Below are 13,207 nucleotides of genomic sequence, written 5' to 3' on the forward strand. Positions count from 1 at the left end.
CACACAGGGCCACACCGTGGACTCAACAACCAAATGAACCGCAGTGTTGGCCCCCAAGACAGCCTCTCGAAGGTACTGCTGATCCCCAGGGAAGTGGGCCCCCTTTCCCATGCTCACCTCCCGGGGTGCCATGCCTTTAGCTTCCCCACTGCGCTCTGCAGTTGGGGCTTCTATGCCCACCCCATGCATAGAGGTGGGGGGAGTCTTACCTCGCCGTAGCTCCCGCTACAGGACTTCCCCCCCTCACCGCTCATGCAAACCCCACAACACCATGCTGGACTCCACCTGGGGACACAGCCAGCCCCTTGCGCTCACCCCTGTCCCCACCACCCGCCCTGGGTCCCAAGTGCGGCCTGAGGGCTGGCGCTGAACCACATCAGAGCCCCGGACACTGATACATAAGAGATGCTGTCCCTCCCCGTGAAACCCTGAACCCAAACCATCCAGGCCGTCCGTTGGTACATCTAGTCCTGCAGACTCCCGGGCCTCTGTGCAAAAAAGAGGCCCTCACACCAGACCACCAGGCCCTGCCCGGGCACCCCCACCCCCAGAACTGATTCTGAATGATCCTCGGGTTCCCAAAGTTCAGAGGCGTGCTGTCAGTGGAAAAGGACTGCCACACTGGCAGACACATACAGACGTGTGGGGCAAGCTGCATCAGGCCAAAGAAATAAGCTCGTGTCTGCCTGTTAAAAATTCTAAGCTTCTGTCCCAAACTAGAAACAAATCAAAGGTTCAACTGGTGACTAGATAAACAGTGTCTCACATCATCCATAGAGTGGGGTAGTACTCAGGAACTAATAGTGATGAACGACTAATACTTGCAACAACGTGGATGAGAAGCCAGATTCAAAACCACACACACATTTAGAAGCTACATCCCATATAAATCTATTCATGACTTCCATGGAAAGCCAAAACTACAGGGACAGAAAATGGATTAGCGGTTACCAGGGACTGGAGATAGGAGAGGTGCTGACTACAAACGGGTGAGTCTTGAGGGTGAAAGTGACTTTTCTCTAGCTAGATTGTGAGGTGGTTACATGACTCTCTGTATCTGTCAAAACTCAAAGAAAAGGGTTGTTTTTTTTTTAAACTGGATACAAACTATACCTTGACAAACCTGACTATGAAAGTGTACGTATAAATCAATAACTGAAAGATTTAATGGTGAAGAACCGTCGTGTGAGCCACTTACTTTCAAGCGGCTCAAGGAACCAAGCAGAGCAACTGATAAAACAAACGGGGCAGAGTAACTCTCATCAGGGGCTCGGGTGGAAGGATTCTTGCCACTCGCACTCTCAGAACCATCACCAACAGCCCCAAAGGCAGGCATGTCTCAACCTGGAGTGGACAGCTGGACGCTGCTGTATCTGGACAGACAGAAACGTCACTGAGACGTAAGAAAACAAGGCTGCAGAAAAGGGAGGGGGAGAGAGCACAGAGGAAACGGTGGCGAAGGCCCCATCCTCAGTGGCACCACAGTCTGGCCCCAAGGGTGGCCCAGGAGCCTCAGGTCCCATCCCTGGGGGTTGGGCTGCAACTCTGTCCAGGAGAGGAGGAGACGGCTGACCTCCCACCTTTATCAGGGTTATTACTCTGGGCCCATCGTAAAGGTTGAAGTTTTACTTTCTGACCACCCAAATTCGATTCTGGAATGGTTTTTCCAGGTTCAACACTCATTTTAAAAAAAACATTTATTCATTTTGGTTGCACCGGGTTGTCACTGCTGCATGGGGCTTTCTCTAGTTGTGGTGAGTGGCGATTACTCTCCAGTTGTGCTGTCAACACTCACTTTGAACCTACTGAGACTTGACTTGAGATGGGGCATGATACTGATGCTCTCAGAATGTTTATGGCCAGAAATGGAAATGTGCCACTCTGATTTGCTTTGGGTTTTCATTAGGGTGTCTCGAACCGTGCTGTCCAATATGGTGGTCACTGGTCACGTGTGGCTACCAGGTGCTTGAAATGGGGCTTTAAGTAGAAAATAAGCACCAGATTCCTTAGACTTAGTATATATATTTAAAAAAAATACAAACTATCACGATTTTTTTTCATCTGTTTATTACTTGCTGAAATGGTACTCTGGACATGAATATACTGGATTAAATAAAATACATTGGTAACATTAATATCATCTGTTACTTTTTACTTTTTTCTAACACGGCTACTAGAAAAATTTGTATGTAGCTCTGCTGTGTTCTTCTCGGACAGCATTGGTCTAGAGTGCAAACTCTGAACCTCCAGGAGGGGGCAGCCCTCAGTCAGAGATGACTCAGTTCTTCAAATGAGAAACGAAGGCAGCATTACTTTTAGCACTCCTTACCCCGAGAATGACTCACAGATTCTAGACAGCTACCAGTTACAAAACCCTATTCCTAGGCTCACAGGCCACAAGGTGTCCCAGAGATGAGGACATCCTCCCTGACGCTCCCCCAGTGAGGCGTGGACGTGCCCCTGCTCTGCCTGTGCAGGGCTTCCGCTCACCCCCTCAGGCAGCCCCGGGCCCCATCAAAACAGTCAAGGCACCAATGGGTGGACTCTTGGAAGCTGGCTAAGGCACTGATTCTTCCCATTATCAAAAAATAGCCTGTCTCCTCAAAGCTTCTGGGAACCAGAAGGCGGGAAAGCCTTCACCTGGGAGAACACATTCTCTCACACCCAATCACCCTACTCACACCCATTCACCCTATGACAAAGTGAAGTGATGTGAAAGTCGCTTCTACTCTTTGCGACCTACAGTCCATGGGATTCTCCAGGCCAGAATACTGGAGTGGGTAGCTGTTTCCTTCTCCAAGGGATCTTCCCAACCCAGGAATCAAATCCAGGTCTCCTGCATTGCAGGTGGATTCTTTACCAGCTGAGCCAGGAGGGAAGCCCATCACCCTATGACAGGTGTCAGGAATCCAAGCACAGGAACTGGGACCCCAAAGTCCTCAGTTTGACTCCCCAGGAAAACTAAGGACAGGAGGATGCGTTTCAGACGTCCTCTGGCTGGTAAGGAAGCCCCGATACCTCACTGGAGGGGGTCCCCCATCCTCAGAGCTCCCAGTGCCCCGTACTTTTTCTACTACATAAAAGACTTGGGAAAAAACATTTGACTTTTCCATCAAAACAGAAGCCATCTGAAGCCTCACTTCCTCTCCATGCTCCCTGGGCTCTTAGAAGGCCAGCTAGGAAATCACGAGGTGTGTTCGGAGACACACCAGGCTACATTCCTTTCAGGGAGCCACTCCCCAGTGAACACCGCCCTGGGCAGAGAGAAGACACACACGTGACCGCCCCCATCCTCCCTGCAGAGCATATCGTCCCCACTCCCTCCTGAACACGTCCCAGCTCCAGGTCAACGCAGCTGGCATCCTGGTCCTGCATAGAGGCCAAGCCCCTGGCCGTCCCAGTCCCTGTCAGCCCGGGCATTACCTTGTCCAAGAGCTCTCGGGTCTCCTCGGTTAGGGGGTCGTGAGAAAACATGCAGTCGTCACCGTTGATACAGTTCCCAGTCGTGTGGTACAGCTTACACGGGAAATCACGTTCACGGCAAGTTAAGGCAAAAGCCTCACCTCATGAAACCCACCCCAGGACAGAAACCAAGTCCCTCTGTTTCAGAGAGGAGGAAACTGAAGCCCAGAGAGATGCAGTGACTGGTTCAGCGGTGCACAGCAGGTTGGCAGCTGAGCCAAGATGAGATGCCTGTCTGGAGTGCAGCCCGCTCCACCACACAGGTCTTGCGGCCCTGTCCTCAGATCCTCACTCAATGGGAAGAGGGTGAAACTTCAATGATCTGCCCACGGTTACACAGCCATTTGGAAAAGTCTCAGAAAGACAGTAGGCAATGGCATGGTCTCGAGAATATACCTGACCCTTGAATGACATGGGGGTTGGGGCACCAACCCTCTGCCCAGTCAAATATAGGAGTATAATTTATAATCTGTCCTCCACACCCTCGGTTTTCCATCTGTACCAAGGGTATGGAGGATAATATATAAATTATACTTAAAAAAAAATTATACTCAAATTTTTGGGTCTTAAGATCCAACCAACTGCAGATCCTGCAGTACTGTGGTATTTACTACCAAAAACAATCCATGTATGAGCGGACCTGCAGAGTTCAAACCCACGCCGCTCAAGGGTCAACTGTATATGTATGGGGAACACATAACATGCGCACCTCAGTTTACTCAGCTGCAGAATGGGAAGAGCAGACCCGTTGCAGGGCAAAGGTGAGGGCTGAAAGAGACGGAGATGGGCAGGGGGCTGTTGGCACCTCATCGGCACACAAAGCAGAAGTGTGGTAAAGGCCAGCTGTCAACACCAGTAAGGAGAAAAGGTCTACACCCTCCATGAGCTCGAAGGCGGGCACCGAAGGATATCATGCATGTAGGGGCAGTTCTCGGCTCTGGCACAAAACCCAGTGATGTAAAACTTGCACAGTTCTCGCTTCTTTGGTAGCTCGATGTCGTGGCTAAAATTACAGTGGTCTCCCTGGAAGAGAACCAGTGAAAGGTAAGCTGTTCGCCAAGGAAGTACTGCTGTGTCACTGGGGAAGCACAGAGGGACCGATGACAAAAATGAACAGTCCCCTCCACACACCTCCTGGCATTTATTCAGACGATAAATGCAGTTTCCCATCAGCTTGAAACTTCTGCCAAAGCGTGTGCCCCTTTCTCCTGCCCCTGCCTCCCTCCCGCTTGTCCTCAGTTACCCCCCAACCCCCACCCCGTTCCATTCTGCTGCCTTTCACTGCTTCTAACTCCTCCTCCTGCCTTCCCCTCTCTTACCCACTTATAGCTTTCTGTTTGCTGCATAAGAGCCAATATTCAGTTTCACTCTTCTTTCTTCCTAACAGAACCCCAAGCTGGTTTGTGCTCAGTTAAAAATACTCTTATTTCCCAGCTTCCTATGCAGTTCTGCCCAATGAGATGTACATAAAAGTCCCAGGGAAGATGATACTGCCAAGACATTTTTCTTCCCAACAATTCCTGCACAGTTTTCATCCTCACAGCCCTTAGTTGTGATGCCTGGAGGCACAGCAACCACTACGCAACCATGAGGACAAAAGCCACATGCTTAAAGATGCCAGCATCAAAACTAGGAAGGAACCCGGGTCTCCCATGGGTCTCTCATCACTGTACCTGCCCTGTAGTGCCCACTTCCAGACCCTTTGATCTTTTTATTTTTTGGTCACATGACACGGCACACAGGATCTCAGTTCCCCAACCAGGCATAGAACCCGTGCCTGCTGCAGTGGAGGCACAGAGTCCTGTTAGGACTGGACGGCCCGGGAATTCCCACACTCTGTTCTGAGAGATAAATGTCTATGGGTTTCAGCCAGTGGAGTTGAGCTTTCGGCTATGTGCAAACTGTACAATCCAAACAAAACAACATCCAGGTGAACAGAAGAAAGAAACTGTTCAATACCTGCTACCTCTTTCTCTTCCTAATAGCTACTCATTTTTGTTTCTATGTATTTCAAGTTTCTAAAAATAGTATGAATTGCAACTTTTAACAAGGAAAACTTTATGCACTCACTCACACACACACATACACACACGTACACACACACCTTTGCTTGAAACACAGTAACGTTTTTTCCTGACACAGATACATAGGTACAGTACTCCCTGGGAACATGTTGGCCAATATCTGCCCACTGACTGAATTTTAATAAGAAGCTGGCTGGCTGAAGGAACATTCAATTATACTTGTTTCCTTCTGGACCCTGAGGCCACTGGCCCATCTCCTGGCATAACACTCTGCTGTGAAGGTCGAGGCGGGCCTGATCCCTTCCCACTCCCACCTCTTCTGCCTTGATGACTCCCTCTCCAACATTAAAGCTTACTAACTCAACCAGGCTATGTTACACCTTTGCATTAGCGTCAGGTCCAACAGAACATTTGAGGCTACATGGATTGGACGAAAATTTTGGCCAAAAAACCCCACAACCAAAATAACCCAGATGTGTCACCAATCTTGTCCTGGCTCCTCAATCATTTCCAGGCCCCCCACACATCTCTCAACCACTCCAAGCCCACCCAAACACAGCCCCAGAGAGTGTGGCCTCCAGAATGAAAGGAGACCAAGAGGCCCATGTGTCCCGGCTCCAGGCATCCTGGTCCTGGGACTGCCCTTACCCATGTGCACCGCCCTTCCACGAAGTATTTGCAGATGACTTTGCCTTTCTTGTCAGACTGCTGATGGGGCTTGTCGTGGTCACTCCTCCGATAGCTCCCGCCACCATCCTATTGAGAATACAGTGGGAATGGAAAGGAGAATTAAAAGGAAAGGCGGGGAGGGGCCCGTGCAGGCCAGGTGGAGTGGGCTCTGAGGGTGAGAGGGGCTGACCGGCAGGGCTGACAGGGGCACCAACCAGCCAGCTCCATCCAGTGCCCAGGTGGGTGGGTTAGAGCCCCGCTGCTCAGAGCTGAGGACTCGCATGCCACGCATCCGCTCCAAGGCGGTGCCTTCCTGGAGAACTGAGAGAGCAGGTGACTGCAGGTGCTACAAAGATGTGGCTTTAAAAACAGAGGGTCTCTCTCGCAGAGCATCACCCAGGAGAGCTGATTAGTGCCAAGAGGCCCCCCCCAGGGAACGGCTGATGGGAGCATGGGGATGGGATCAGCCTCAGGAGACAACTCATTTAAAGAAAAAAAAATTTCAAAAGGAGCCTTGAGTAAGAGCATCATAAGGGGACAGAGGGTCGACTTACACCCATGTCGTCGTCGTAGAAGTCTTCGTCATCGTTCATCCCGCCCTTGTTCATCCCACCTCGGCTGCCTCCTCGACCACGGCCCCGACCCATCCCTTTCCCTCGACCTCGGGAACCCCGGCCGCGGCCTCGACTTAACCCTGCAGAGGAGACAGACAGCGTTCATTTGCAGCCTCTGCCCAGGACCCAAGTCCTGCTGCTGCCAGGAGGAGCCCCTTCCCTCCCTGCTGCCTTGCCCCTCGGAGCCCCTGCCCACCTCGCCCTCGGCTGTCCTTGGACCGGCGGTACTGGTTCAGCTCCTTGGAATAATCGTCATAGTCCTCATCTCCCATCGGCTCCTCACTCTCTCCATACTAGAGCCCCGAGCGGAGGAAAGCAGGAACGTGTCATTTGGGGAACAATGAACCATGTCCTCAACTATACACACCACCTCCTTCTGCCTTTTTGTACACTTGGGACAACACTAGACTGGGGAAGGGCCATGAGCGGCCCCGGGACTCACACCTGTGCCCCTCTTCACCCACCCTAGCCTGGGCAGTGTCTGGGTCCTAGTCCTTTCCCTGAGGTATGTACTATTAGGACTCCCAGCCCCCTGTCCCCGCTAGCTCCCAGGGGTCAGCAGTGCAGCTGGAACAAGCAGCAGCGTGGCCAGGCCTCGGGCAGGGACAGAACATGAGTGTGGCAGCTCTCCTGTGTATGTGTAGGGGGTGAGTAAACAGATGACTACAAAGGCTTCGAAAGAACCCTTGGGAACCCTTTCTTCAGGGACAGGGTACGGAGGCTCCGAGAGAGAGGAGCAGCTGAAGATGTTCTGACAGCTCAGCCCTTGGAACCTTTTCAATTCTGAACCTTGGGAAGGTTCTCTCTATTCAAACAACAAAGAAACATTTTGAAACACAGAAAGAAACCTGCCATCTGATGCCTTCCTCCCAGTAGTCTCAGAGACACCTCCAACAGAGCCTGCGCCCACCAGCACACCCCCCCCCCACCCCGCCCCCAAGCTGGAGAAAGTCTTACATCCATCTCTTCCTCGTAGAAGTCCTCTTCATCCTCCGGGTGGTCTCCTCCCACGGAGCCTCTGCCCCTGCCTCGGCTGCCCCTGCCCATGCCTCGGCCTCGAGACCCTCCGCGGCTGCCTCGGCCTCGGTAGCCCCTGCCTCGGCCCCGGTTGCCTGCATGGTAATCAGACAGTGAGCAAGGGAGAAGTCAACCCCCATTTGCCCGAGGTCAATCACTTCTTCCTCCTCCTCCAAGAAGCGTTCCCAGATGCTCTGGGCTGACACACAGTCCCTGGGCCTCTGGACAGGGCTGGCTCAGCACCATGGACACAGCTGCTGCACGCTCCCCACACGACCCTGACTGCTGCACTTTCCCACAAGAGGGCACCAGGCACATGGGGCTACCGAGCACCCAATATGGAGCTGACCAAACTAAGATGCTGTAACGCCAGAACACCTACTGCCCTCTCCTGCATGAAGTGATTTTCAATAAATGTTTGCAGTTTTAAATGAAAAAAATAAAGAAAAAGAAAATGCTGTGAGTATAAAGTGCACAGTAGATTTCACGACTTAGTTAAAAGAGAGCAAGAGATAGATAATATATATTTATAAAAAAAATCACATCTATTTTGAATGACATGTTGAAATAAGATTTAGAATGTATAAGCATCATAAAATGTGTTGTTAAAATTATTTCATATGTTTCCTTTTATGTTTTTAATGTGACCAGTAGAAAATGTGTAATTAGACAGTGGCTTACATTGTATTTCTGTTGGACAGGCCACTCCAGTGTCTCCCCAAAGAACGGGGCCTATCTATAAAGAAGTGCAAGAAAGACTGCTGAATGACCAGCCACTCAAACAAGCAGTGCTAAGAACCGCTGAGCTGGCAAATTCTGGAAGCCCTCTGGGGCTGGGAAATATGACTGGCAGATGGTTCTGAGAGGTCAGGCTGGGTCTCTGGTGCGCGGCCCGCCCCCATCCTCCTAACTGCCACAGGTTCAAGGTTCGGAGGCGTGGCAGTCCCGTGGGCCGCAGTCACACCTTGTCAGGTGATGGAAGACGGGCGGCTGGGCAAGGAGGCGTCAGCTGTCGGCGACCCTCCCAAGCTGTGTGAAAAGTTGTCTGTCTCTTCGGAACGGACCAGGAAATGAATTTATAGAACAACCCTTCAGAGGACTCCCCAAGGGTCCAGTAGTTGGTTAGCACTCAGCACTTTCACTGCCGGGCCTGGGTTCGACCCCTGAGAGGGAGGCCCCCCCCACCAAAAGCCACCTGAGCCACAAGAGCACTCTCCTTGCCTCACGCCGGCCTGGCCCCCTCCCAGCCACAGCCTCAGCACAGACCCTCTACTCCGGTGGCGGAGCCCCGGTCTCCGGGGCTCGCGGGGCAGCTCCCCGCCCAGCCCCCGCCATGCTCATCTCAGCCCTGAACGACAGTGCTCCTCTCGACGCTGCACGGGCACGGGCTGCAGCCCAGCAGGCCAGGGGAAGCGGCGGGTCTCACCTCGGCCCCGGCTGCTGCCCTCCTTGGCGCGCCGGTACTGGTTCAGCTCTTTGGTGAAGTCGTCGTAGTCGTCCTTGCCCAGGTCCTCCTCCTCGTCGCCCTCGTACTCCCCGTACTGCTCGTTCTCGTAGTCGTCGTACATGCCGTAGCCTTTGCTGTCCATCTTGGAGTAGGACTTCTTGGGCAGGGGCGTTGTGTGAGAAGGAGGGTACTGCTGGTGGGACTGACGGGGAGAGGACAGTGAGCCCCGGGGCCTCCGGTTTGGACCAAGACCCCCGCTGCCCCCCAAACTGGCACGTCTGTCTGGGTGTCTCTGCTGGCCCTGGGATGAGAGGCTAGCCTCAAGCCTCGCTTGGGTGCTGGCTCCCACCGGAATGAGAGCTGGGCTGTGGGCCGAGGTGTCTCTGTTCTTCAGAAAGAGCCACAGTTGTAAAGACAACTAAGAAACAGAGGCCCCATGACCCCTGAAGAACGGAGCGGGAAACAAAGGGTGTATTTCCCAGGGATCTAGAACAATCTCATTTGGGGAGGGGGCTTGCTAGGCAAGAGGGATGCTCTCTAGTCAAAAATCTCCTGAGGCCTTGGAATTCAATTAATGACTACTTGGGACGCAAACTAGTGGCTTCCCTGGTAGCTCAGTTGGTAAGGAATCCACCAGCAATGCAGGAGACCTGGATTTGATCCCTGGGTTGAGAAGATACCCTGGAGAAGGGAACAGCTACCCATTCCAGTATTCTCGCCTGGAGAATTCCATGCACAGAGGAGCCTGGCAGGCTACAGTCCATGGGGTCACAAAGAGTCAAACACAGCTGAGCGACTTTCACTTTGACTTTTGGGGCCCAGGCTAGAAAACCATTTAAAATGATGCTTTCCAACTGTGCTAGTTCCAACAGATACTGGATGAAGTTTAAAAATACACATATAGCACAAATGGAGGCCACCAAGATGTCCTTAAGTAGGTAAAACAGGTAAGCGAACTACAGTACATTCAGATGGACTATCCAACTCCAATGGAGTATCCAACAATGAAAAGACATAATGGCATCCTGTGAAGTGAAAGAAGTCAATCTGGAAAAGCTACAAACGAGTCCAATTACATGACTTTCTGGAACTGGCAAAACTACAGAAACAGTAAAAAGACTGGTGAGTGTGAGGGGCCTGCAGAGAGAGACTTTAAGGAAATTCAACTACTTTATATGATAATATACGGTGAATACATAACAGGATATACCAACAGTGGCTAAACAATTACAACAAATGGACCACACTAATGCAAGACATTAAAAACAGGGGAATGGGGGGGGGGGGTGGAGGGGACTGGCCTATCTTCTCAATTTTCTCTGAACCTAAAACCACTCTAAGAACAAGGTCCTACTGTATAACACAGGAAACTATATTCAACATCCTGTGACAAACCATAATGGAGAAAGACGAAGAAGAAGAAAGAAAGAAGACGACGAAAAGAATACATACACATGTATAACTGAGTCACTTTGCTGTACAGCTGAAATTAACACACTGTAAGTCAACTATATTCAGCAAAATTTTAAAAATGAAAACGGCTCTAAAAGTGGATCTTAAAAGCCTTAAGCCTTAGTTCCCAATCAAAGCTTGTGGTGTTCCCTGCATTCCCTGAAACCCTCAAGTTTAAAGTCTGTACCTATGTGAGTAGATTAACATCAGTTCAAACATCTACAATATCTGCTATGATGGGTGATGCTGAACACCAGATACTTTTAAGAAATTAAATAAATTTTTTTTTCAATAAAAACCTTAAATATCTGTGCTGATTCATTTCTTACTGGTTTTCCAGGGGAAAACAATACACAAACTGGACAAGTAATTTAAATTTATGCTTAAGCTCAGTGCTATATAACTTTGGACCCCACAACATCTGAGGTGATTTATTCCCATAACCATTTCACTCTCTTGCCCATCTTCTACAAAAGGTCATTTCAGAAGAGTGTTAAAGTCAGCTCTGACGGGGACAAATCAACATCTTTCTCAGGGACAGGGTACAGAAACAATGAGTCCTGCCAAGGCCACCATGGAGGTGGCCTAGAGAAGCACAACCATCAGCTTCCGACTGGGCTCAACCCAGCTCCTGCCCTGGGAGCTTCAGCCTGGCTGAAGCGCTCTAAGTCTCAGCGTCCTCACCTCGAAAGCGGGGGATACAACCAACACCTAATCCTGCAAAATTAAAATCCGTGTATAGGGCCACGCAAGAGTGCCCAGCACACCGCTGGTGCTCAGGAAACGTGGGTGATTTCATGACCCCAGCTCCCGCCCATGGGGGCCCCGGGCACTCACCGGCGCATAGGGGGGGCTGTACTCTCGGTATTTGCGGTGCCCCTTCTCGCTGGGGCTGAAGTCCGAGTCGTCCGAGAAGTCCGAGAAGTCATCGCTGGAGGAAGCGTGGCGCTGCAGGGACAGGACAGAGTCAGGGCTCCCGCGGCGGGTGAGGCACATGCCCGGCCGCTGCAATGTGCCAGCCAGGCTGCGCGCGGAAGGCCTCACCTAGGGGCATCTAGCGGCAGTGGAGCATGAGCTACCACTCTTCAGAAGAGGTCTTTAAACAGTTTGGGGAAAGGAAAACCAGCCTGATTAAGAGTGCCCTCTGGCCTGACGAGCTGCGCTCCGGCCCCGGGGCACTAGGCCCGGGCCCAGCGCCAGCAGGCCTGGCGCGCCCTCCGGGACCTACTTTATGCTTGGATTTCCTCCTCTTCTTGGACCTCCTCTTCTCCTTCTCCCGCTCTTTCTTGCGCTTCCGCTTCAGCCTCCGGTGAGACTTCTCCTCGTCCGAGTCGCTGTGGTGCTTCTCCCCCTTCTCCTTCCGGCTCCTCTCGGGGCCCCCGGAGGTGTCCTGAGTCTCCTCGGCCCCGTCATCTTCCAGCTCGCCTTCTTCCAACTCACCATCTTCCCTGCGAACCAACCCCATGGCTGAGTGAGCGCAGGGTCTGGGGGGCCCTGTGGGGCTGTGGACCAGCAGGGCCCAGGACTAAGGGCACGAGGCCTGCCTCCTGCCCCACCCCATAGCCCCCCGCCCCGACACCGTTCTCTACTGTCTGTTGAGGCGGAGGACGGCGGGGCCCGTGGAGAACAGACTCTGGTCCCCGGGTCTCAAGGCCTGACCTGCTCTGTCGGCTCCGCGGCTCTGGGCCAGAGGTGAGCTGGGCAGGTGGAGAGGGGAAAAGGTCCCAGACCCCTTCCTGGGGTCCCCACATGACACGGGCAGGAGTGCCCACAGAAGGACTCACTCCCACCTGCCGCTGGCCCCCTTGTTTCCCACCTGGCTCTCCTTACCTACGGCATCCCCCCCGACTTCCTGTCCTAGACTTCCTGACTCTGTTGAATGCCCTACATGTCACCCCGATCTCCAGCACTTTAAGAAACAAAATCACCCTCCGCATGGGACAGATGCTGCCGACAGGACATGCTGAACATCTAAATATCTATGGGGTGGGGTGGGGTGGGCTATGGTGGGAGGTGAAGGGATAAATCAGGTAAAGAAAAGGAGTAGCTGGAAAAAGAATCCAGTTTTTGGAGCCAAACCCACAGACACAGTTCTCACAAATGCAGGAGTTGGTTTAAAAAAATAAACAAGTATAAGAAAAGTCCAAAGCTCTCAAAGTTCATCACGCATGATGATTGCCAAGTATGTGTGTGAGCACAAAAAACTCCATTAACTAAGACCCACGGAGAGAATGAAAAGATAAAGAGTAACATGACAGGCCCAGGACCTAAAAGGCTAACCCCAAAGGGAACTAACCTCGGCAAAAAAGGCCCAAGCTATTCAGAAGGCACCAGCTCAGTGTGGGAACAAGCTCATCAGGGGGCTTAGCCCCTAGAGCCTCGAAGGTTCTAATGGGCTTTGTGGAGAAACAACGACTGACCTCTTTGAGGATCCTCCAGGGCCTTTTCACACACAAGGCTCCCTTTGGGCACCTCCGTGCTGCCTGCCCCCCACCCATCAAGGGGACCCTCCCATTAACTCT

General features: G+C 52.0%; 1 protein-coding gene across 8 annotated transcripts in view; it reads right to left on the reverse strand.

The window, feature by feature from the left end:
• Positions 1–13,207, reverse strand: part of ZC3H4 (zinc finger CCCH-type containing 4) — a 38,770-nt gene that overhangs the window by 10,698 nt on the left and 14,865 nt on the right. For 7 of the 8 annotated variants that reach the window (XM_043899601.1, XM_043899593.1, XM_043899595.1 and 4 more), the window contains 9 exons: positions 11,914–12,133; positions 11,523–11,633; positions 9,213–9,435; positions 7,727–7,881; positions 6,966–7,062; positions 6,710–6,849; positions 6,135–6,242; positions 4,374–4,485; positions 3,424–3,533 (listed from right to left, as the gene is read on the reverse strand). In XM_043899601.1, coding sequence (XP_043755536.1) covers positions 3,424–3,533; positions 4,374–4,485; positions 6,135–6,242; positions 6,710–6,849; positions 6,966–7,062; positions 7,727–7,881; positions 9,213–9,435; positions 11,523–11,633; positions 11,914–12,133 — 1,276 coding nt within the window. Of the gene's footprint in view, positions 1–3,423; positions 3,534–4,373; positions 4,486–6,134; positions 6,243–6,709; positions 6,850–6,965; positions 7,063–7,726; positions 7,882–9,212; positions 9,436–11,522; positions 11,634–11,913; positions 12,134–12,344; positions 12,592–13,207 lie in introns of those variants that run through there. The other variant, XM_043899596.1, reaches the window with a different exon arrangement.

The sequence above is a fragment of the Cervus elaphus genome, chromosome 4 (genome assembly GCF_910594005.1).
Source record: "Cervus elaphus chromosome 4, mCerEla1.1, whole genome shotgun sequence".
NCBI lineage: Eukaryota > Metazoa > Chordata > Mammalia > Artiodactyla > Cervidae > Cervus > Cervus elaphus.